The 24,960-nt window shown below is 40.8% G+C and overlaps 2 protein-coding genes across 2 annotated transcripts; both read right to left on the reverse strand.

The window, feature by feature from the left end:
* Positions 1-2,744: 2,744 nt before the first annotated feature.
* Positions 2,745-10,791, reverse strand: CLDN12 (claudin 12). The gene is made up of 4 exons (XM_027450757.3): positions 10,661-10,791; positions 9,673-9,762; positions 8,491-8,553; positions 2,745-6,680 (listed from the first exon to the last, which is right to left on the reverse strand). The coding sequence occupies exon 4, from the start codon at positions 6,659-6,661 to the stop codon at positions 5,924-5,926; it is 738 nt and encodes a 245-aa protein (XP_027306558.1). The 5' UTR covers positions 6,662-6,680; positions 8,491-8,553; positions 9,673-9,762; positions 10,661-10,791; the 3' UTR covers positions 2,745-5,923.
* A 621-nt stretch (positions 10,792-11,412) lies between these two features.
* Positions 11,413-24,389, reverse strand: GTPBP10 (GTP binding protein 10). Its single transcript, XM_027450754.3, has 10 exons — positions 24,230-24,389; positions 23,677-23,870; positions 23,492-23,583; positions 22,747-22,891; positions 20,323-20,396; positions 17,745-17,797; positions 14,452-14,559; positions 13,854-13,931; positions 12,890-13,013; positions 11,413-12,185 (listed from the first exon to the last, which is right to left on the reverse strand). Exons 1-10 carry the CDS (start codon positions 24,260-24,262, stop codon positions 11,971-11,973), a joined length of 1,116 nt encoding a protein of 371 aa, XP_027306555.3. The 5' UTR covers positions 24,263-24,389; the 3' UTR covers positions 11,413-11,970.
* Positions 24,390-24,960: the final 571 nt, after the last annotated feature.

Genomic DNA, 24,960 nt, shown 5'->3' on the forward strand with positions numbered 1-24,960 from the left:
CTGTGAAAAGCAACCTTTCTTATGAGAAAACAGTAATTTAGTTAGCTGACTTGAGAATCAAGCTCAGAAGGCTGCACGGTTTTTATACTTCGGTATAAATACACAAGCAGCTCAGAGGCATTTTTCATCAAATTTATCATTTTCATGTTATCTAAAAGACCTTTCTGAATTCTTTTTTCTGTGGTTTAAACAAAAAAAATAAAATAGAAATATCTCTGCAATGTGTTTGAATCTTGCCGTAAGTAGGGAAATCCAACCCAAGCAAATTCTGTTCTACCCAGCGTTCAAAATCTCTGACAGGAGCTTTAAGGAGATTAGTGCTGGGAGCCTGAGAGAATTACAGCTCTCAGATGGCTCCTCAAGTGAGGCAGAGAGGCATCAGCCGCCACGATGAGTGGTTCTCAGGGTTCTCATAACTCCTTGGCTAATTAAGATGCAGCCACATGGCATTTGAAAGCGTACATGCAAACTAAGTGGAACTGACGCACTGCAATGAATTAGGAATTCCACAGAAGAACTGCTGAAAGCCCACCAGCACCTCGGGATTCACCAAGCAGCAATGCCAGCAGCCTTGTGCTGTGGTTGCCCACGCACTGCCCAACTCACCCTCCTGATGTCTCTCAAGGGAAATACCTCACCTTGCTTCTTCTTCTTCTTCTCTACCTTGCCCTTCTACTCACGTACTTCTGCTGCCTCTGTTGCCAGTACAGCTCTTGTGACCAGGAGGGAAACCAGATTAGCTGTTTGAGAAGCTGAAAACTAAGTAGGCAGACGGGAAAATAAATTACAAAAGGAGAAAAATGATGGGATTTCATCTTCTGTTTGAAGACTATATTTACATCTGCTTAAAGTGCTTAAAGCCCATCAAGAAACTGCATTGCTGAAACCTTTTGAAGAGTAGGTCAAAAAGCACCTGCAGTAAGTTAAGACATATCTGGGGCCCATTTTAGGAAATGCTTTATTAATTTTTGATGTAACTGCTAATGTTCATGTAAACTCCAATGTGAATTTGTAAATGATCTTGCCTATCGGTTTAGTTATTTGTTTATCAATACATGGTGGATTTGGGAAGAAACCTAGTGTAGTGTCAATGGTTACAGACCCTCTGCTGGTGGAAATAGTGTGCTCTAATACCAAGTAGTCTGTCCAGTAGACAGATGGGAGAGAGCCAGGCTTTGGTGCTAAAGCACCTCCCTTAGCAGCTGCAGCTACACAGCAGCTCCTGGCACAGCACCTTGCAAGGAAGCAGCATGCACCACTTGGGTCAGGATCTGTGGCTGCTGAGGTCACGTACTGCTTGGGTACTACGCATACCTTGTGCTTCCAAAGTGTGGTTGTGTTTGGGAAGTCTGGTACTGAGCAAAGCTTATTCACTCTGGTAGTCTAGGCACCTGAAAAATTACCCATTATAAAGGCTTTGAGTGTTTTCAAGGAATGCTGAGCTTCAATTACGTATTTTTCGCGTTGTTAGAGCCCAAACTAGGAGAACAACCCTGCCCTTGAAGTCCAACTCTCTAATCTCACTCCTCAAAACAGCTTTAACCACTAATACGGTCCAGCACATTGCAATTTCTATTGCTCTGTGCTCAACCTTTACGTCTCCTTCAAGCTGATACACCCAAAAGACAAAGTCCCCATCCCTAACAGCCTAATACCTGTATGAGCAAATTGAGCCAAACACAGATAAAAAGCAGTTTTGAAATCAGAAACTATACACTCATGTGCAGCAGTGGAACAAAAACATGACCAAAAAAAGCACATGCTGCTTCTAAGGTGTGTTGCCTGCTCTATAGATAGAAGGGATAAGTAACATTACATAGCTGCTAAACCACACGTGCCAACTCCGCTCCTGTGAAATAAAACACAGGAAAATCTGCCCCAAGAGATTTGTTTTCAATGAACGCAGGCTAGCTTTTTAGGAATTTTAATCCCCAAAATGGGGCACTCCCATGTTTTGGCAGAAGTGGAGTTCTCCACATCACAGCCTTTCTGCCGACACCCAGCCAGCCTCTAGGTTCATACCAGCTCTCAGAAGACAGGAGGACTGTCTGAACATGACAGCACAGGAGGAAAAAAAAACAACAACCGAGAAGCAGAAAATATCAAATCATTTTTCCACCCCCTCAAGTAAGGTGTAGCACTGGCAACAACTGCTTTATGCTGTGCATATTCATGCACAAAGCAAATCTTACCAGTCTAGGGGAAAATTAACTCAATGCAGAAGACATTTGACCTGGGTTAGCAAGCTGCACTGGGCAAGCGACGGCTGAGCGAACAGCAGAACTGACACAGGGAAAAAGAGGCGGTGCTGGCTGGAAGGTGACGGTGAGGACTGGGCTCTTTTCCATGGCACACTGTTACCTTGGCTCTGCGCTGGGGCTGAACCAGATCCTGGCCCCCAGCCTGCATCCTGGCCACAAGCAGAGAAAAAGAATCTTCTAGAGTAAAGGAAATCACTCTCTTCCTCTAAGGAAAAATGGAATTCAGAAACTTTTTAGGACTAGCCTACAATAAAAATAAAAAGGAAATAATAAGTAACAGTCAAGCTTTCAGAGATTTTTTTTTTTTTTAAGCAGCAGGACTATAAAGTTAGTGAGTCAAAAATACAGTATACATCATGTGTTTTACGCCTATTAAGGTACCTGTAACAGTCTGACAAGTCTGGTGATCAATGCCAAAACAGGTTAAGTCTTTCATATTCTAACAGTTACTGTTTTCCACAAAAATAATTGAAATAAACTGCATCTGTATGAGAATGTTTTATTAAAAATACATATCTTCTGTTTCACATAAAAAGAACCCACACTGTAATTAAACACAACTTAAGAAGTTGGAAAGGAATTATTGGAAAAAAAAAATACAGGTTCCCATAATCTCACAGCACCCACTGTTTGCCTGCATGAGCTACAAATTAAAATCTTTCTGTTTAAGACCCACAGTGTCTGTCTTGCACCCAGCAGAGTACCCAGGCAGGAGTAGCCGGGCAGAAGCAGGGGTGCTGCTCCACAGCAGCTGCTCCCTGGCATGGATACACGCAGGACACGTGTGGTTTTCTCCCCAGATCCGGGGCCTGTTGCCACAGGTTGGCCACCCCTTCTGTAAACAATGAGAAATTCAGCACAGCACTTCCAGGTAATTCCACTTTGGGTCCAGAGGCAACTCACAGTAAGTAACAGCACTGTTGAAAGAGATTCAGCTGTGCTTTTCTGATACAACACGGAGCCACAGTCTTTCTGATGACGATTACCTTAACTACAGCACACACGGGTATCTGCCAGATTTCGGATCCCCGCTTTTCATAGCTCAGGTCCATCTCAGACTTTTGAAAAGACACAATTTTCAAAGCAACAAGTTATTGGCATAGGCAGCAGCAACTACTAATTGAAAGTTTAAAGCATAAAAATCAAAGTGGGAATGCAAAAGAGTTGTGACAGACATCTGCTATTTAAATCATACAGAACAAAACCCTGGCTGCAGCTACTCTCTGAAGAAAGCACCAGTTTGCCAGGCTGCCTTTCTTGCCCTGAAGATATTGAAAATTCGGATCCTTTTAAAGTCACTGAGAGACGTATTCATCATCCCTCCCAAATGGTCAAAATGAGTTGTAAATTTAGGCTCTAAGAGTGTACCAGACACCGACTACAAACGAATGTTTGCTAGCCAACTCATAACTTAAGCAAGGCACAAAGAAGGCAAGACACTGGGGGGGTGGGGAAGCAAGGCAACGTGAAGTCACAAACCAGCGGTCCCTGTGCTTTGACCTTACAAAGCATCTACTGGCACGGGCAGCTGAAGCAGCAACAGTATCTGCGGTTGGACAGACAGTAACAGTAAAGCAAAGTTCAATTCTATAGAAAAAAAGTGGATACAAGTCATGATCTGATTGAAAAAGATCCTTCTCATCTAACATCACACCTTGAAAATTTAAGGTTTAAATTCATGCAACTTCAGGGGCATGTCTTCTTTGTCGCCCATTCCTTTATCTTTAGGCATCGATGCCCTAGTAGCAATTTCATCAAGCACTCCACGTCCCCTCCTGGAAGGGCTTGTCACTCTACTGACCATGCTGGGAACTTGGAACAGAGATCAGCTTGCTTACTTAGTCCACTCCAGCTTGAGGCCTGCCAGCTAGGATAAAGTGTTTGTTAATGTAGTGTTTGTTATTGCACACATTGTAACGGGGCAACATCTGCCCAGTAGAGCATTTGCTCATTTCTAATGCAAAATGAAATGAACTGATTATCAAGACCTTGGACGAGTTTGCAGAACTGGAGTTAAAGGACTCTTAATTTGCTTTCAGCAAAACAAATCTGTTCTGGGATTAATGAAATACAAATATCCACTCAGCTCCAGAACGGCACCAATTAAAATAACTTTCTGTACTGGAATGACATCTTAAATCCAAAATCTCAGTCTGCCAAAATCTGAGCAAATTAAGCATTTGCCTTAATTATAATAGCATTCAATTCACTATCATCAAATACCCAAGCAATTTTAAAGCCCATAGTGAAAAGCTTTGACCCCTAGGATTGACCTGCTCTGCCTGAGGAGAGAAAAATGATTTAGACATCCCAGGCTGGGAATCTATAACCCTTCCTCATACTTACAGAGCTGCAAGGTGAAAGTTTTAATCAGTAATTAAATAAGCTATAGCATGGAAGTCTAGCAACTGCAGACTATAAAACTTCTGTAAACATCAATGGTGAAAAATATGCAAGGTCATTGTTATTTCTATATACATTAAAAAAAATAAAGTTAAAAATCTCTCCACAGGGTCATAATCCCCTTTCTAGAGAGACACTGTTTTGTAACACTGTCCACAATCCTTCATAGCCTTTAGAGTTCTTCATGGTTTTCCTAATCCATTCTGTAGTGACTGATATTTCTCTCCAGAACTGAATAATACTTTAGCATTAAAGCATTATTAATTCTAAGCTTGTTCGACTTGCAAATCCATCGTTCAGATCTGAAGGATAGCCTTCAAATAAAACATTCAATCTCTTCAACAGACTTTTTAAAAAATACAAGTGGTCTTTGTTTTAATGTCAAAATAGATCCAGTGAATTCACTAACTTATTAAAAAAAAAAAAGACTAAAAAAGAAAACTCACAAAACCGTTTCTAGCCTCCAGTGATTCATAAAATGTTATTACAGTACAGAAGAACATTATTAGCTAAATTGCCTATTTCTTCCAAGAGCTACTTTGAAAGTAAAAGGTATTTTGACACTAATTCTACTGCGGAGGTTCACAAGCACTTGCCTTTTTGTATGCACATTAGAAAACAAAAAGCAGTGCTATAGAACTGAATTAGGCTGCCAAATTCACTTGTGAGGCTTCATATCTTAAAATACACGTGTCCAGATGAAAACTCACTAACTTATTTGTTAATCACCTTTGTTCCCCCTAAATGACAATACACTTTTGACTATACTAGGTTATTTTTTGATCTGTAACAATAAGCTCAGTGAAACCCCTACCACCAGTTTCACCCTCTGCATTTGGATAACACATGGCTGCATGGTTCCACCTATGCAGCTCTGCTACCAGGGTCAAACTCTAAAAGTTGTTCATCAAAGAGGTACAAGCCTGCTTTGATCTCAAGAAACGGAAGGCTGAACAAATATGCAAGACAACTTGCATGAACGGATACCACTGTTAGTGTACTGTGCCAGCATTAGCAGCAATTTTGTCTGTAGTGAGCTCAGAGGAAAAAGCAAACAAAATAAATCCAAAACCAAACTGCAAACGTTGTTCAGGAAGGAACCCTTGAGAACAGCAGACTTGCTGAACTCAGGTCTCCACTGCTTTGCACCTCAGGGTGCAGAGCAATGATTACGCTCAGTACAAGGCAGTAGAGAACCAAGCCTGCAATTTTCACGGTTCAAGTGAGCACAAGAGCTTGACTTCCAGGACTTCATCTCTTTAGGATGTATGTGTCACAACAGGAATGTCGATTTCTATGGCAGAGAGGCGAGAGCGTGCAGAGTAGGGCTGAGAGGCGTAGCTGTGCATGCTGGGGGCATGCGAATAGAGGGGCTGCCAGAAAGGAGACGGTAGGCTCTTACACGCACAATACCACAGAAATAACAAAACAGAAGTGAAAAACAGGCCGCCGGCACTGGCAATGGCAATAAATACAGAGATGTCAAAGCTAAAGACAGGCTCGTATTTTCTGTTCAGATAATTGTTATAAAAAATGACCCAGACTGACGGAGTGAGACAAATTGCACATGCTAGCAGGAACAAGAGGCCGGCCACGAGATGGCAGCCCGCGCTGTTTACGAGGCATTTTGCCAGCTTGACATTTGGCACACTGGACACAAAGGCTGTGTTACACATGCCAATCAAGCAGAGAAACAGAGCTGAGACAGCAGTAAACATACTAAGCGGGAGGGCAAACTGAAGAACGCGCAAATCCAGCTGATCGACGGCCGTGTACCACTGCGGGTCATATATCACGCAGTCTCTGCTCCCATCAATGCGAGCGCACTTAATCCAGAGTCCGGTGTAAACGGTGACATTCCTCTCGTTCTTGTTGAAGGTGTACAGTCTCATTTGCCTCCAGTTTGGAAGCAGAACCGCCGCCAGCAGTCCGGCCACTGAGGCTGTTCCGCTGAGGAAGGCCAGCACTGTTGCTGCATGAACGTCCCGGCAGCCCATGTCTGCCCGCTGATGCTTCCTGCCATTAAAAAGGAGAATTCAATTAAAAATAAATCAGCAGGTGCAAGTCTATGGAGGAAGGAGTGATTACTGTTCACTTGACTTGTGCCGGCTAAATCAACTTGCGTCACTGCATGGGCTTTTAACAGAGCTCCCTGGGAGAAGCTCAGCCACCGAGTTTGCATGATTTAAGTTCACCTCTCCCTTTCTTTAGCCTAGATGTGACATTGTAGTGTGTGTGTTCAGCCCTGCCACGCTGCCATGGCAGTAAAAGGGGAATTGTTTAAAACAGCATTGTTAGAGAGACTGGACAGGAACGCATTCATGGGCAGTAATACATCATCCAGATGGGCCAAATTCAGAGTTGCAAACTTGTGGAGAAGGCACTGTTGAATAATTTATTGATTTTTTTTTTTTATCCAAGCAATTAACACCTCTTCCCCACTACTTCTGCTTTTCAAAAATTAGATGTCCAAGCACATAATTCCAGAAAGCTGATGGCTTTTCAGCTTTCACATTTTCCTCTTCAGAGGAAGTCTTGAAGAGTACTGCTTCCTTTTCAATACAAACACTTTGTACCTAGCACAACCCCTTGTCTGACCACGAGGGACAACCTGCAGAGATTATGGGAAACAGTTCCAATAACAGGTATTAAAAAATATATATATCCAAAAAATACTTAAGTAATCCCATCCCTGGATACCTGAGATATTTTATGAAGGCCTAATACATAATAGATGCTGGGCACCTACTCCAGAGTGTACTTGAAGTAAGACATTAAAAATTATAGAACTTAAAAAATCGGATGATTCTTTATGCTGCCCACTGAGAGTCGTTAGGTCATGAACTCCTACTGAAATTTCTTCTGAATCGTTACACTGCATTGTGCTTATTTGTCTCAAGTCATAAAACAGTTCTTTAGGTACCAGAAGTTCTACCTAATACACATACAAATAAATATCTGAATCTTAAAAAGGTTAAAGATGTGATTGCAACCAAAGAGGAAATTGGATCTGATCCCCTCTACTTTTGTGTACCTGGAAACATCAAATGCCCACGGACCTTACCAGATAAGGTATTTCCCTGTACACTTGCAGCAGACTACCAGCATTGTCAAGCTATACAGCTAGGCAGCATTTCATTGCTTTATAGAACAATAAATCTCAATTTGTTTCACAAGAAAGCATTAGGCATTTATTTACTTTTTATCCTATCTAACCCTGAAGAATTTCATGTAATGGCTGCAATGGTATCTTGGTAACGTTTAACTGTTGATCATACTCTTTTGAAAAAGCACTGCTGAAAGAAAATAACGACAACCACATTTATGCTAAAAAAGCACCTAATTCATCAAAAAGATGCCATTATATGTTTGCTAAGCACAACTAAGCCTGGACAAACTACTGCTCTCATTGCCATAACCTTTCCAGATAGCAGGTCATTAATAGAACATCCCTGGGTAGGGGGACTCACGATTTATTTCCATCATAACTGATTAAAGCTTAACCATCATGGTCAGAGCAACCACCTTACCAAAGATATGGAACTGTAAGAAGTGAGCCTGGGGGTACAATCTAGTACAGCACCTAATTTTGATCTTTGTGGGCTTGCCACTTCTGCTCTTCCATAAAGAGTTTGCCTTTACCCGGATAAAACTTCCACACAGGCAGCGCATGCTCTGGGAGGGAGCCCTACCAAAAGCAGCTGGAATAAGCATAAAACTGAAAATGTTCAGAAACCGCTGTTTCTGCAATTCATTTGCAATAGTAGATGATGAAAATCTGGGCAGGATTAATTCAGGGTGGGCAGTACAGAACCAGCGTACTCACCCGTGATGTGTTCAAGAGAAACCTTAGCAGCTTTTAGAAGTAGGAAAAGAGGTGTTGCTGGATCTAGGAAACAAAACAAGGAGAAAGTCAATGCCACAGTTGTTTCATGCACTACCAGCATTTGCTTACATTGCAATTGAGAGACATGGAACTTCAGGTACGCTTGCATTAGGCCAACTCCTTCACCTTCCTAGAATTTACTCTTTTGTTATTAATCAAAAAAAAAAAAAAAAAAAAAAACAAACAAGCTACTTTTTGTTCCTCCCTGATGACTTTTCCCCAGAGCACGTTCCTTCTGTCTACCTATCTCAGTCATTATGCAACAGATAAGAAGAGTAGAAGAAAACTACCTTTCCATGGGTATTCTAGGATATTCAGAGATATTCACATCCTGAATTTTACACTTCTAGAAAAAAAAAAAAAAAGGAAAAAAAATCCATGTAAAGTAATACAAAATTATTATATCAGATGTTAGGTTCCAGGCTGTGCTTTCACAGCGGTGAGGAAGAAGCTGAATGACTTTTCGTGTCTGAGAACAAAACAGACGCTGAATTGTTTATATCCTTGTGGTTCTCTATTCCTTCCTGGCTTCTACACAAAGGTTTGAAGGAAAAGGGAGAAAGGCAGGAAGCACTGGTGACGGTTTTTCAGTGGCTGGCCAATACTTCCAGAGGAAAAAGGATTGTCTTATGGATTATCTTTACACCTACATCTGGGAACCACACCACAGTGCCCCAAGACCAGCTCTGCAGGTCCTAATAGGAGGATCACTCCTACACCAGACAGGGTGTCAGACCTATAAGCACTTCTTTATGCAACTTCAAGAGCTACAGCCTAAACGTCAGCTTGCCGTACCACCATGCTCAAAGACTTAGTTTATTTTAAATCTCCTATATCAAAACTTGAAATGTAACATTCATATACACAGTGTCCTAGGCTGCAGCATAAAAGAAACTCTTCTGTCAAACCAGCTGGGCATGAGAGGCTTTACTGCCTTTATTCACACAAACCCACGCTTTTCACTAAATGAGAAAGTGAACTTTTGAGCCCAGAGTCCTGCAATATGAATGCGAGACACTAACGTGAAGGCACAACCAGCTCAAGCACCCCACTGGATTTCCACTGCCAGGTTAAAGAGCCAGGGCTGTTGTGACTGAATGCTGCCATTCGGCAGTCACCTACCTACACAGGGCAGCAGAGGTCAGTGTCACCACGTTCACTTCCACTGAAACAGAAGCAGCAGCTCTTCTTTTTTTTTTTTTGAGTCCTGAACTAAAAAAAAATAAAAATAAAAACATCAAGTTTTCTGTGCATTTAGCAGCAACCTAAAAAAAAAAAAAAGTACAGATCTCCTTCTGGAGGTTCACACCCCTAAAAATATCAGCTAGTGCTCACTAACAACCATAATTAAGTAGAAAATTAGTACTGGCGAACATATGTGTCAGAACTGCACTGTGCCCAGCCTAGGAGTCCCCTCCCATTAACTGATGAAAACCTGAGGTCACCAGCTGTTGTAACACATGTACAGGGAGCAGGTACGGAATATTCTGCAACACCCAGTTCAGGAAGGCCTCCACTTCTGTGGATGTGGAGTTCATTTTTTATTCTGCCATGGTTTAGGCCACCTGATTTTTTTCTTTATTGCTGGTAGCATGGAACAACTAGGAACCTCAGTCTTGCCTTTGAGTCCAGACTGAAGCTCCTTACACAGAAAGCACCTTACAGCTGTAATACTTGAGGCTCTTGTATCTGATGCAGAAAAGCAACCAGTCCTAATACCATTTCAGGAATACATTTTCCCACAGCATTACATTTTACCTTAGCCTAAAGACCCATGTTGCTGAAACAAGAGCTGCGGGCTGGAACTGGTCAAAACCTGGCAAATTAATTCAGTACCCATGAGCTAATGAAATGAAACAAAAGGAAGAAAGAGGAAAAGGAGGAAAGTTACATGGATTGATAGAGGCATCCTGCGCTGAGTAAAGCAGGATGGAAGCAGTAAAGTGAGTCACAGAACCATTAGGGTTGGAAAAGCCCTCCCATGTCCCCAAGCACCACGTCCAACCTCTCCCTGAACACCCCCAGGGACGGTGACTCCACCACCTCCCTGGGCAACCCGTCCCAACACCTGACTGCTCTCTCTGAGCAGAAATGTCTCCTCATTTCCCACCTGAACCTCCCTTGGCTCAACTCGACGCCCGCTCCCGCACACGGGGCTCCAACACCGCCGCCGCCATCACCGCCACCGCCGCTCCCTTCCCCTCCGCCCATCGGGAGGCGGCGCCCCGCGGCATTGTGGGATTGTAGTCCAGCGCCGCCGCGCTGCCGGCCCCCGCCACCCCGCGGGGACTACAACTCCCAGCACCCCCCGCGCCACCCCCCTCGCCTCACCTCAGGCCCCGCCGCTGTCCCCGGTTCAGGGGAAGGCTGTAAATAATCCTAAAACGGGGAAATAATCCTAAACCTACACTAACGATAAAATAAACGGGTTATGCGTAATTATAGCTTTCTTCCCAGTGACTGCTTTAAAAAAAACGTACAGAGACAGGGTTCGATTAGTAGGCATACACTGAGGGATCAAGTTGGGAACCCTTCGATTGCCTTAATTTGCTTTGCAATCAGAATAGCTTTGAAGTGGAAAACACCCTTTTCAACACCCGACTTCCGATTTTTTTTTTTTTATGTGAAATGTAAACATGCTGTTTGTAACACAAAAACTGGAACATCAACTATTCCCCAAACCATACAGCTGTGTTGAAAAGCTGTCATGTGCATCCTCAGAGCTGAGCATCCATCCACATCTCCACAGAAGGCACAACTGCCAAAGTAGGTTTGGAAATTAGGAATCAGGATTTACACAGTCAAGAGGATTACAGTAGGCAGTAGCATGTGTGCAGAAAAAAAAAAAACAACACACACACACCCAGACACAAGCCTTGCTTTATCATGCTCCTAGAAGTCACTTCCTTACAAACATTTATTTGTTTTCCTTTAGAACTTTACAAATAACAACAAAACCCCACCATCTGATACCCCTCCAAGCAGCAGAACTCATTCACCTGTGAAGCACTGGACCCTGCAAAATTTCTCCAGCAGTACCCCATCTCCTGGGTACTTCTGACATTCACAGCAAAAGACGCAAGTGCTTCAAGTCGCTCCTTCACTATCTCTGACGGCTCTAAGTTCTTCTTTCCATCTCATTTGGCAAACAATATTTCAGGGTTCATCAGATGTTAAGCAATGCTTTGAGATGCACATACTTTGTTCTCTACTTTGTTGAGTCAGTAGCCAACACAATTCTGAAAAACTGTTCTTTTCCTGCATTCCGCTTTACCCAAGCGCTACGAGGAATTAAGGCAATGGAGGAGAGCAGAGAAGTGGGCAGTGATGGTAGAAGGAACAAAATAAAAATGTCTGCGTAGCAATGGGCTCATGTGCATACAAAAATATATTAAAATGCGTTGGGTCTAGCCAGGAATGCTAGCCTCTGTGCTTTTGTTCTGAAGTCTGTAAAAGTAATAGTTTATTTTTCCGATATTCTGCGTTCTCCTGCTCTGCTTCCTCATCTAATGATTTTCTTACACATGCTTTTAGTTCCTCGATTCCTTCTCCAGTATACGTAGATATAGGGACTATATCTCTGAATTTGAGTGTATTCTCAGGAATCACTTCTTCCTGTTGTAAGTGTAAGGAATCTGAAACATCATATTGAAAGAGTCAGTAAAACCCATAAAGCACATCACTGCAAAGCCCACAAAAGCCCACTTAATTTAGAAAACTAACTTTCATCAATTACAATAGAAAAGCATAACTAGAATTATTACAGAAGTATTGGTTCTTAACTCATCTTTAAAGAATAGCTGAAGTCTTAGAAGATATGCACTAACTTAGCACTTGTATCCTACCATGCTTAAGCTCTGACAAGCTGAGTTTATGTCCTTACTTTAAAATGAGTACAAAGAAATTCCACACTGTAGAATATGCGAAGTGAATCTTTTTAAGGTTTCCTGGGTCCAGGAAATATGAAGAAATTCACCCCAATGTAACAGCAAAATTGAAACAAACCTACATAGGACTGCCCAGCATCTTCATGTGCGTTGGCCAAAGTCTTTAAGCCATAAATCGTATATACCTCGGTGTCTATAATGGCACTTTCAAAGGATGTTATTGTTATTCAGAATAGCTAAACTGGAAGTTTACCCTCCCATACAATAGATGGGCAAGGTATTCCAGGATTGCTCTGTTTTATTAAAAATACCTCCCCAACAGTGAGGCCAGAGCACTCAAAATGCACACAAAGAATACATTCAGATTCTAACAACAGCTTGCCAATGCAAAGTTACCCAAATTACATCTTTTTAGTGTTTTTGTCAAAGTTAATTGCTGAAATATAATTTACCTTGAGGATTCTGTAGTTGTTTCATAAGCTCATTCAAGTTATCTTTTGCACAAGGCAAATCCATTTTATTAATGGCAAGAAGTGCAGGCTTTGTCAGAAGTTCCTCTTTGTACTGCTCCAGTTCCTTAGAAGATGAGTAAATACACCTTAGTAAGTATTTGTAGTTTAAAAAGTGTTTCTTCAATGTTACAACTACTCTCTCATTTGTTTGTCTAAAGAGTCTCTGCGCCTAGAGCTCTGAGATTTATTCAGGAGCTCAAGGTTGATGTATCAAAGCAGTCTGACAGAAGGAAAACAGTTCATATCTAGTTTAGTTCAGTAACGAAATTCTTTGGAGAGCTTTTTAATTCTTAAGCATTTTAGTGGACAACGGCTTATACCAGAAAAACCACAAGCATCACTCAGCTAAAAATAAACTCAGCAACAAGCTGAACATCAGCAGATTTATCACCTAAAGCTGTAGAGCTACAGAGAAAAGCTGCTAAACTTGAAATTAGGTAAACTGTATTATTTTAATCAGAAGTAAGGATAACAGATGGAAACACTGAATTCCTGCAAAACTGGGGCCTGTTTCACTTCTATTAGGCTATGTAGCAAGGGCACTGAGGCAGAGATTTAACTGTACCCACGTATAGTTAATTTTCCCATTTCTACTTCCTAAAAGGCTACTAAACTGGAGAACTGAAAAAGTTGCATCCTTTCACCTTCACTTGACCGTGAGAAATATCCCAGTTGCTGCACAGATAAATGAAGGAACTGTTATGCTCAAAAGTAAAGCAGTTTCATCTGCATGATTAAAACAAAGATTTTATAATTCCAAAGAATGTTAAACTTGTTAATTGGCCCCTGTACTGTAAATCCAGAAAACACATTAAGATTTGGAACTTCTTGATCAAAACTGAACCTCTTTCTTGGCTCAACACGCAACTACAATTGACAGATAATTAGGAAGATGAGAAGGTACCTTTGTTAGAAGCAATATGGTTTCAAAGGCTGTTCTGAAACGAGTCTTAGTAGACAGTTGAAACCCAGAAATATCCACCTGAAAAAAAATATATAAAAAAAAGAGCTTTTTGTTTTTGAAATTATGTTATATCTTCCATCAACCATTTCGCAGGGCAATGCCCATGGACATGTCCTCATTCCTGGCTAAATAGTAGGGGGCAACTATATACCAAAGTACCAAAGGAAAACCATAGACACTGAAAGCCCAGAGTGTTTGGTTCTGACAGGGTGCTTCTCAAAGCTCTGCCTTTCAAACCTCTATTTAAGGAGATCTTGGGAGGGAAGGGGCTAAAAAAAAAGTTACCCACCAACATTAATTATGCTTGGAACACTTCCCTGCTCTAAATTAATTGGCAACTTTTAGTCATAAATTCTGTTTAAGGATTTATCATCAGACATTTGTCTGAACTTTCCATTCTAAAAACAGTATTGCAGCTATATTTATTAAAAAACATGTAAATTACAAACAATTTCCTAAATTCCAACTATACTGCAATTAAGATGCATTTACTGCACTGCCTTTAATTTCAATTAGCTGTAGACTTTATTCAACTTACTACTAAGAGAAGATGTTTGGTTCTTTCTACATGTTTGAGAAATTTGTGCCCCATCCCTTTGTTTACATGTGCACCTTCGATCAGTCCAGGGAGATCAGCTACCAGTATCTGGGAAAACAAAAGTTTCAAACAGAAGATTTCCAATAAGCAAAAACAGTAATTTTAAACTTTTAATGTCTACTACGATTTTATATAAAGAAAAGAATCCAGACACAGGAAATGTGAGGAGAATCTATTTTGAGAGGCCCCCGTTACAACAACTATGTACTCCTTGGAACAGCATGGAGAATCAGTTGTCTGGCAGCATGCATGGGCTGTTCCAATACATTTAGAACAGATTTAAACAAAATGCTACTATTACAAAGGCAGCGTGCTCCTCATGTTCCCCGATCTATTTATTTGTAGCTGTCTGAAAACCAGAAAATAGAGGGTAATAACTCCTCTGCAAAGATCTTGCAAAATTTACCTAATACTTGAGACCAAGAAGTCTGATACTCCCATGTTCTAGAGTCTATCTAGTTTGTATAGCATTCAAACTATCAGTGAAAAAGAAAATGAAGTTTGTTCCTTGTGGCTACAGAGAATCATTATTCCAAATGCAATCCCACTAAACATTGTCCCTATGGACATGAGAAGCTCCAAGAATTTCTCCTCTGCTCTTCAGCTGCAATGACATTTTGATTAGCCTACCAGCTGCCAAGCAGAGCCCAGCTAGAGCTACCAAACTGGACAGGGATCCTGTCACTTTCTCTGCTGGTTTGAAGGAGTGTGTGCAGTTGTAAAGAAGAGAGAAGAAAGACTGAAAAAGAGCATAATACTAAAAATCCCACATCTACTCAGTAACTCATAGAAAGCTAAGACAGAGTGAAGCAAAAGGCAAAAGCAGGGGCTTCAAATCTCTGATACTCATTTAGACAGCAACTGGATTCAATTAAGCAGGGCCCAAAGCCAGCAAGCCAGCATGCTAAGACTTCCAGCATGCAACATACTGTTGAAGGGGGCTTTCTGCTATGAGTGAGTTTCACTCCCCCTTCTCTGTCGCGTTTTAACCATTTTCCTAAATATTTCAGTCCTTGCTTCAGAATTTTTGATCTACAGGGACATGAGAGAGAGCTGGGTGAACTGCATACTCGGGAGAGAATAACTACAGAGCTGGAACAGAAAGATCTGCTTTCTGGTGTGATGCATTCTGGTGCTGTACTGGCATCACCACTCTTTTCCTGACTTGTCTTTCAAAGAATATTTTTATAGAGCTCAAAGAACTTCAGATTCTCTTAAACAGCATTTGGTTCAGATATTCTGGTAAAATATGTGAAAGCATCTGCCAACTTCCATGATCTTGTGTTAGGACCTGAACTCCAGCCTCATACTCAGATCCTCCACTTTTGTGTCATTGTATAACAAGGTCTTTTTGCAAGTAAAAAGATAGTGACTCAGATGGCAACACATAACTAGCATTCATTTTCTTATTTACAATATACTAAAATAACTGCACTGCTATATATTTCTTTAAAAACTTCAGTGTTCTGCACGGAGAAAAAGAAAGATACAGTGAACCACCCTCTTGTGAATGACAGGACAGTCACCTCAATTATTGCTCATAATTGCTCACCTCTTGTTTTCAGCAGTTGCAATACTGAGAGCTGAATTATTTCCTCTTACTCACAGCTGCTCACTGTGATCGCAATCAGCAGCTCCCTTGATTTTAGAAGAGGGGTATGTTGTCCAGACAGTTCTTATATAGCACCCAGCACTGTTGTGTAAAAACTATGAAATGCAGAATCACCCAAGAAGTAAAGGTCATTGAAAATGACATCAAACGGGCTGCAGAAAAGCAACCCAGGAGTGCAAGCAGTTATCCTCCTGGAATGTAACAGCAGGAAGAGCAGGAGTTCCCGACTCTTGGCAGGTAGTTTTTCAGACTAAGAACAATCCTGTTATTTGCAGCACCATTTTTGAGGATAGGTTACCTTTAATTAGCAGCTAAAACGAATATACAGGAAGTTTCTCTTAGATGCATGCATCTCTACAGAGAACTGTCCAGTTCAAAGGGACGAACACACATTTCTGAGAAAGCTATACTTTGTATATTCCACAGACTGATACGTTTGTCTTAACTTGTACAGATCACCTGAAATCCTGAATGTTTTTAAGAGCCTGGCAAATTAAATTTACTTCCTTTAACACACAATTTTGTTAAAGGGTGATAAATAAAGGCTTTGACTATCAGCTACTGAATCCCCTAAGATTATTCCTTCCGAAAAGGAAAAGCGTTTTCTGGCTTTTCATAACTGAGGGGTATGCTTTCCTGGTTAACTCATGTGAAACCCTTTTATTCATTTGCCTTTTATCTTTGAAGCGGAGAGCACAGCACTGCCTGTGTCATACACTTAATAACACATCAAAGTTTCAAGCTTGAAGAATCAAAATGTTTGCTTTAGCCTTACATGAACCAGGGGTCCAACTCTGTAGGACAACACTAGTAGGACTCCCATTTAGCTTTTTTTTCCCCCCCAGGGAATGCTGTATAAAGGATTCTAGGCACCCCAGAATTATTTGACAACATTAACTGAGGAGGCTGGATGGAACTGAGTTCACAATACATAAGGTGGTTTGTTGCTCCAGAAGACTGGAGCTCCAGCACACTACAAAAGGAACTAGACCCAGGTACCTCACCCCTCAGGTACTGCGCTATTCTTGCTGTTCAGACAATCACTCTAACTTTATTTTTTTTTCTTTAAATAATAATAATAAAAAAGTCAGAGCAGCCAAGCCAGAATAGTAAGTTATAGCAACTATATTCCTTTTCATTCACTACTATGGATCTGTAGCTGCTAGACGAATTTGCCCCTATTTAAAATTCATTCTGAGAATTTATTCCAGAGCTCTCAGTATAGCCAACTTCCACAACATGTGCCTCCTCTAAATACGAATAACAAGTTAGTCTCTGAAACAATTATTTTTAACCAAGATTATAAAGCAGGATTAGAAACAGAAAAGAGATGGGAAAATGAGAAGCCATTTATTAAAGTGACACAAAATCAGTTCAACTTCACATAAGACAGCTTTATTACTGTCATATTATAAAAGATATTCTTTCACTACTGGATAAAATAGTGTTTTCTCCACAGATTCCATTAAATTCATGTAATTGTACTATATGTATGCATTATATATACACCCATACAAAAAAAACACACTCAAGTTATGTTTCCATTTCTTTTGGGATGATTTTAAGCAACATAACCATTATATACCACTAAAAACCAATGAGAATGGGCTTTCATACCAACCTGTTTATAATCTGCATACATGATCTTTCCTAGTTGAGGCTGTATTGTTGTAACTATGACAAGGGAAGAAAAAGAAGAGGGGGAAGAAAACAAAACAGTTGTTAACATTTTCAAAACCTGTTAATGTTAGAAAATATTTAAATGTTGCAGAATTTTCTCACTTCATATTTACATAAAACAAGTATTCAGTAGCAGAAAAATAATGCAAATGGAATGTTAAGAATTACTGAAAAGTAATAAAGAAAAAATGAGAGAATAAAATTATGCTACTCTATAAACCAAAAGGCTTGCCAAATCTTGATATCGCATGCAGTACTGATTCCCTCATCCCAAAAAGGGAGTAGAAGAGACAGAAATCCTTGGACTCAAAAGGATTATCCAGAATATGGAACAGCTTCCAAATAAGGAAAGGCAAAGCAAGCTAGGACTCTTCAACCTGAAGAAAAACATTAAAAGGCTGTACAGAATCAGGAGTGGCAAGAGAAGGTCAGTAGGAGTTATCAGTACTTGGGATTCTTGTACTCTTCTAGTATAAACATTAGGGGCCATCACTAGAAAACGTGGCATCAAACTCAAAACACACACAATGATGGGGGTGGTCTTCAAAACACCACAGTTAATCCTAGGGAACCCCTTACCACAAGATACACAGCTACTCAAAACAGTTTGTTATGGGCATGCACTGGGTCGGAGTTAACTTCCCTGTCCCACACAGTGCTGTGCTCTGCACTGGTGGCTAGAACAGCCCTGATATCACACCAGTGTTTTATCTATTGCTGAGCATCAGGACTGTATCCAACCTCCCCTAAACCCAGTAGGCTGCGGGAAGGCAGGAGGTGAGGAGGCAACATCACCAGGGCAGCTAACCTAAACCAACTAAAGGGTTTGTGACAACCATATGGTCTCACATCAGCAATAGAAGCTTGCAAAGATGAAAAAGAAGAGGAGGCTCTCGTTATAAAACCATCTGTCCTCCTGAACAACTGCTACATCTAATGATGCATCCCAAAGACATGGCTGAACACTGCTTGCTGATGGGAAGTGAAGAATAATTGTTTCTCTCTGTCTCTGCACTGACTTAGCTTTTTTTTCTTTCTTTCTTCCCCTCCCCCCCCCCTTATTTAAATTATCCTTATCTCACCCTGTAAGCCTCCCCCCCATCATATTTTCTCCTTTTCACTCTTCCTTTGAGAAGGGGGAAATGAGAGAATGGTATGGCAAAGAAGATTACTAAACACACAGAAATCGTGGATGGCTCAGGAACTTCCCAAATCTCAAATGTAAGCCCACATAAGGGAAGTATCCAGTGTGTTTTCTACATTCTTGTACTCCTCCCCAGTCATCTGCTTTTGGTTCCACTCAGAAGGCTGATGAATGTCTCCTTCAACATTGTGTGGTTATCAGTTCTTTATAATTTCTACCTATAATATTTCTATTGCCCTAGGTATCAGAAACCTCAAGATTATTTTAGGACAGGCAGTCTATCCCTATGCTCACTGTCAGAAAAAAAAGAAAATACAGGTTCTGTAGTTGTGCTATTTTTAATGGTAGCTACTACAGAGCTTACTCAAGACTGATGTTAAAACAGAAATAATGGAGACAGGCAAATTAATGGAGATCACAAAGATCAGTTCTGTTTTGTTGCATTTTATCACTAGGTGCAGAATTGATGATGATGATGCACAGACTTATGTTTTCATCAGTAAATCTGGGACTAAAATTTAGAAGAAAGGGAAGGAGGGCAAACATCTGCAGCCTCCACCTGTGAAACCACTGTAGGTATTTGAAAGCATTATTCTTCCCTCTGGCAGCTTGCTTTGCAAGTTATTATCTGCTTAATTAAATAATTTTGACTAGCCTCCAAGTTCTCTCAATAAGCTCACGTTGATGGCTATCTGGCTAGTGACCTCGTCATGCACGAAATCCCCAGTGGGATTACTGGGCCTTACTGTAGATTTCAACATGTATCTATTAACACATAGCATCTGAAGAGACTGCAGGTGAGGACAACACCTTTTCACAGGTAAAACTCTGGGCAAATAACCTTGGTAAAATACAGGCAGCTGCAGCACAGACCAAATTAGGCTGCTTTTTAATTAAAGAATGCTCAGATGGCTAATCCTTATTTACTGAAAGAAAACTAATAAAAACAGCATTTTTAGTGGACAGATTCAAAACCAAAATCTTACTGTTCCAAGAACAGGTGGCAGCTACTTCCAAAGCACACAAGATGCTTATGCAAAGGAACACAACAGCGCATATTCAGCAGAGTGAGGATACTGCACACCGTGTAGAGTCCCAGAAGAAATAAAATGTGCTGATACTAAAATAAATGCTAAACAGACCCTATACCAGCAGTTTCAATCACTGTGAGGGTGAACACAGGAAAAAAAAAAAGAGAGGTTGTAAGAAGAAATGGCAAATTCCCTCTACTTCTTCTGATAATAATCTGTGTAACATAATTAGTATGCAACAAGGTTATCCCCTATTATTTATTATATACATGTAAATCAAGCCAGAGAAAAGAATTCTTGCTCTCATTAAATATTACAGCACTAAAATACAAGTGTGAACTTACACGCATAATTTGCGATCTCAGGTTTGGCATGAGAAATCTTGCTTAGTAGGGATGATTTTCCTGCATTTGGAAACCTAGAAGGAAAGCCAGGATTTATACAGTGAATAAACATATATGTGATTCCTGTATATTTTATTACCAAATATACTGTATTACCTTAGACTCAATGATATATATGTGTGTGTGTGTGTGTGTGCAGACTCATTTACACACTTTCCTTTTTAAAACAGATAATTACTTTTTTTTTTTTTAAATCAAATCCAAATTATTTTTATACATTCAACAATGCTTCCAAGGGCTGCAGGCCGGAGAGAGATGCATTTGGGTATGTTTTTAAGGCAACAAACTTGTATGAGCTATCCTGGAATCATGACACTGGCTCAGAGAAGCGAAGGCTCAGTGGGGTATCCTATCAATGTGTACAAATACCTGAACGGGGGATACAAAGAAGACAGGACCAGGCTCTTTTCAGTGATGACCAATGACAGAATGAGAGGCAGTGGGCACAAAGTGAAGCACAGAAGGTTCTGTCTGAACACCAGGAAGCACTTCGTCACTGTGAGGGTGACCAAGCACTGGTACAGGTTGCCCAGCGAGGCTGTGGGGTCTCCCTCCTTGGGGAACACCAAAAGCTACCTGGATGTGGTCCTGGGAATGGCCTGCTCTAGGTGGCCATGCTTATTATAAAGATTAATATGAGCTGTAAAAGACTTAAAAGTCTTGAACCCTGTCAAACATTAAGCTAATGTTGTAGTCAAGATATACACTATAGTCTTATAGCCATCTGTTCCATACAGGAGACCACACAAGACTTGTATCCCACTCAAATTCAAGGTTACTCATCATAACATTTCAATGCAACAGGGATCAAAGACAACTGTCCATGGGCAATTGGTTATTGGTCACAAAGGCATGTGTCACTCAGAATATATCATACAAAAAAACCATATACTCTTCACTTGAATACACACCATCATAACCTGTTAACAAGGACAACTAATAAGAATGTGAGCTAATGAAAAACAAGACTAATATTACATTAAGGAGCTTTCTTCAAAAACAAAGACATAATTAATCTTGTTATAACAGTGATATTATTGAGGGGAGTTTTAATTCTCTCTGAAGACAGCCCTAAAGACAACCTGAAGGTTACCGGTCACCTCCTCAAGCAAGTGTTTTGTTTCCACTGAGGCACAATATCTTCTTTGAAGTTTAAATTGCAGCCTACACTACCCATCATAACCTGTACCCGAACTTGATAGCCCTTTCCCAAGTCTACTTTTTTTTTTTGACCTGAGCTAATAGCAAACCACTTGCATATCTACTGAAGTAAAAATAACAAACTCAGAGATCAAAGTACAATCACAAACTATCAGAGGTTGATTCATACTCAAAACAAGAAAACAATATTCTCCTCAAATTAACTGATGATTCTTTTTATGCTTTTTGAAGGGAAACCACCAGCTAAAGTACAAGCCAAAGTGTAGGATTAAAGAAACACCAGTGTCACAGAAGTCTTTTCTTGTTTCAGAGTTTGTGAGAAATAAAAAAATAAATCTGTATCATGTACTCATTGAAGACCACTGGAAAAAAAAATCTAACTATAGGTAAATTCTGTTATTAACAGAGCTTTAATTTTTTTATAGCAAGCAAGAAAAGAAAAATCAAGTTTCCATTCTATAAGGAAAAATATCAATTAAGATTATTATATATCATATTATATATCAAGATTATTTCAACCTAAAATCACTTTTTTCTCACTTTACACTTTTTTTTTTCTTTAATGAATAGGGAACATGGGGGAAAATATTAGCAGAAGGTAGACAGACCAACATTTCCCCAACTGTTTGTTAAAAGCTTTCTCCAAATAAATATGTTTATCTGTGTTGTTAATAAGCAGAGACAGTGAAAGGCAGGAATGCAAAAGAAATGCAAATCCTATTGCTCTAGCTCCCAAGTTCCTTCCCACATTCCATGGTGTTTATCTGGGAGAGCAGGCTATGCAGCCTTTAAAATTCTCTAAGACTACTACTGAAAGGATCCACTTGTGCCAGTACCAAAATGTGAAAGGTGCAGTATGGAAGCTGTGCTCAGCTTTGTTTTGCACCTCCTACTTACTTCATAAATAAATGCTAATAATGTCTTGATAATCACAGCAATTGCTAAATTCATGTATGTTAAACCAATGGCCACGATTCATGAAGCCCTTCACCCACAAAAGCATAATCCACATTTCTAAATTTTAGAAATAATTTTAAATGGCTTTAAGCTCTTATTTTTACCAACTGGAAGTAATTTAAGTGACAAACTTACAATAACACTCAAACTCTTCTCTCTAGAATCTCTTTGAAATCACTTTTCAGATTTAGTAGTCAATTTTCTAAGGTCAGTTCTCAAACTACGATACAGAACTGCAGTACTTACCCAACCAAGCCAACATCAGCTATAAGTTTCAAATCAAGATGAAGAATTCGCTTCTGACCTTTGGAAGGCAAGAAGTTTGTGGCCAAAGAGCCTCCAAGACCTCCACGAGCTGCTAGAAATCTCTCTCCTGCTGCATTAACTTCTCCTGAAAATAAATTCACTATTGAAAACACATAACCCCCTGCAAGAGGTCAGATGTGATCTCCCACTTAAACCCAGTTTATTTTCAATGAAGAACAAATTTTCTGTATGCTTTCAGAGTGCTATTTCAAGAATGTTGTACTGAGAAAGATGAGGTAGTTATTAATAGATACTATTTTTAAAATTGTTTTAGGTAGTCTGAAATACAGATTTAGGAAGAATCTGTATTTTTTTAAGCCACATTCAGGCAAGTCAGGAGAACATTTAATTGAGCTTAAGGACACATGACTTATGTAAAAGGTCATTAGTGGTCCCATGGAAGATCACAATGGCTTCCAAAGTGAAAGACTTGTTGCAAGACCAATTTCCTTTCTGCTGCATAGAGCTATACAAACTAACTACTGCTAATTTCTGGCAGGGGTCTTTGCTTGTCCAACAACTTTTGCAGTGCAATGTTTGTTGAGTTCTGTTTGTTTATTAAAAGGAAAACAAAATATTTTGGGAGGTGTGCAATCTTAAAACATCAGTACATTTAGGAATCTGATGGATGCTGTCAATAAACATGACAGCACCTATTAGGATATGTTAAAGCAAAAGTCCTTACCAATCTGCTTCCCATCGTCATCGAGAATTGAAATCCCTGGTGGCACGTGAACTTCACAATCTTTCCCTTTTTCACCTTTCAGTGCTCTAACACTGGGAGAAATTAAACCAGGCAGAGTAAGCTAAGCTGGGATTTTGCTCTCCAGGAAAAATGATTATAATAACTTTGACCAAATATCTTCTGACCTGCTGTTGGCTCCTGTTCCAGCTACAATTCGCTTCTGGGGATACCGGTTCTTAACGCTCTTTAAGGTTGTTCTTTCTTGGGCAACAAAATAAACATCACCGCCTCTCCCTCCTTCCCCGCCGAGACGAGGGTAGCCCATGCCACCAGTTCCTCCTCTGACGTAGAGCCGCAAATCGTCAATGAAGGTGCCATACTGAGAGGAAAACACATTTCACATCAGCAATACGCTTCGTTTATCTTTCGTTTTAGCCATGAGGCACAGTGGGGCTGAAACACCTGAGGCAGAACTTTTCACTGAAAGCTTTGGCAATAAAATACTGCACAGAAAACTGCCAGGCAACCCTTCCAGATAGTTTGTAGGAAGGGAAAGGTTTTAATATTTCATCCCCGGCAACGATACCGGGCTGAGGGACGGGAACAGGGCGCGGAGGGCGCCAAACAGGGACGGCCGCCGGGGGCCAGGGGAGGGCAGCCGGTGTCCGTCCGTCCCACCCGTGTCCGTCTGTCCGTACATCCCACCCCGCTCCCTGCCTAATATCTGCCCGCACTGACCCTCCGCAGCGCCGCCCCGCTGCCCCGCACCATGCTCCGCGCCGGCCGAGCCCCGCACAGGGCGGGCGGCTCAGCGGCCCCGCATGGCGCGGCGAACCCGGCTGCCGCCTGCCGCCATCAGCGCGGAGGCGGGGCCCGGCCCGGCCCGCATGCGCGGCCCTCAGCGCCCTCAGGGCCGGCGGGGAGCCGAGAAACCTGCTGCTGGTTCTGGCTTTTAAAGCCTCCTGATCGGCGCTGCTAACCTGCAAGAAACTCCGAGAAATCAAGATCTGGCTTTTCACTGTGATTAGTTTCCAAGAAATACGTTACCGTGGTCGTGACTACATGCTTTCACGAGTCTTTTTTTTTTTCAGAGATACGTAGTTTTCAGATTGCATGAGCGTCTTTTCAGTGTGTATATGTTTTGTTTTGTTTTTTAAATAAAATTTAATGAACTTTAATAAATTTTCATGAAAAAGTGAATACTCTCGTTCCTTCTTACAGCCTTTCCACTAGGCCACACGTTCTCAATATCAGTCGTAAGCTACCTGAGGGCAGTCAGTACCATTTCCAATAATTTAATACTTAATCTAAGTTCAACACCTTATTTTACCTATTACACAATAAAAATAACAATAATTTACAAAAGAGTGCTGCGTACATGCTAAATAGCCCTACAGAACATTTAATCAAAACTCAGGATTCTCCTCAACAAGGGGTGTTGTCCAGTGCCATTTTAAGAGCTTGTCTTA

Source organism: Anas platyrhynchos, chromosome 2 (assembly GCF_047663525.1).
Source record: "Anas platyrhynchos isolate ZD024472 breed Pekin duck chromosome 2, IASCAAS_PekinDuck_T2T, whole genome shotgun sequence".
NCBI lineage: Eukaryota > Metazoa > Chordata > Aves > Anseriformes > Anatidae > Anas > Anas platyrhynchos.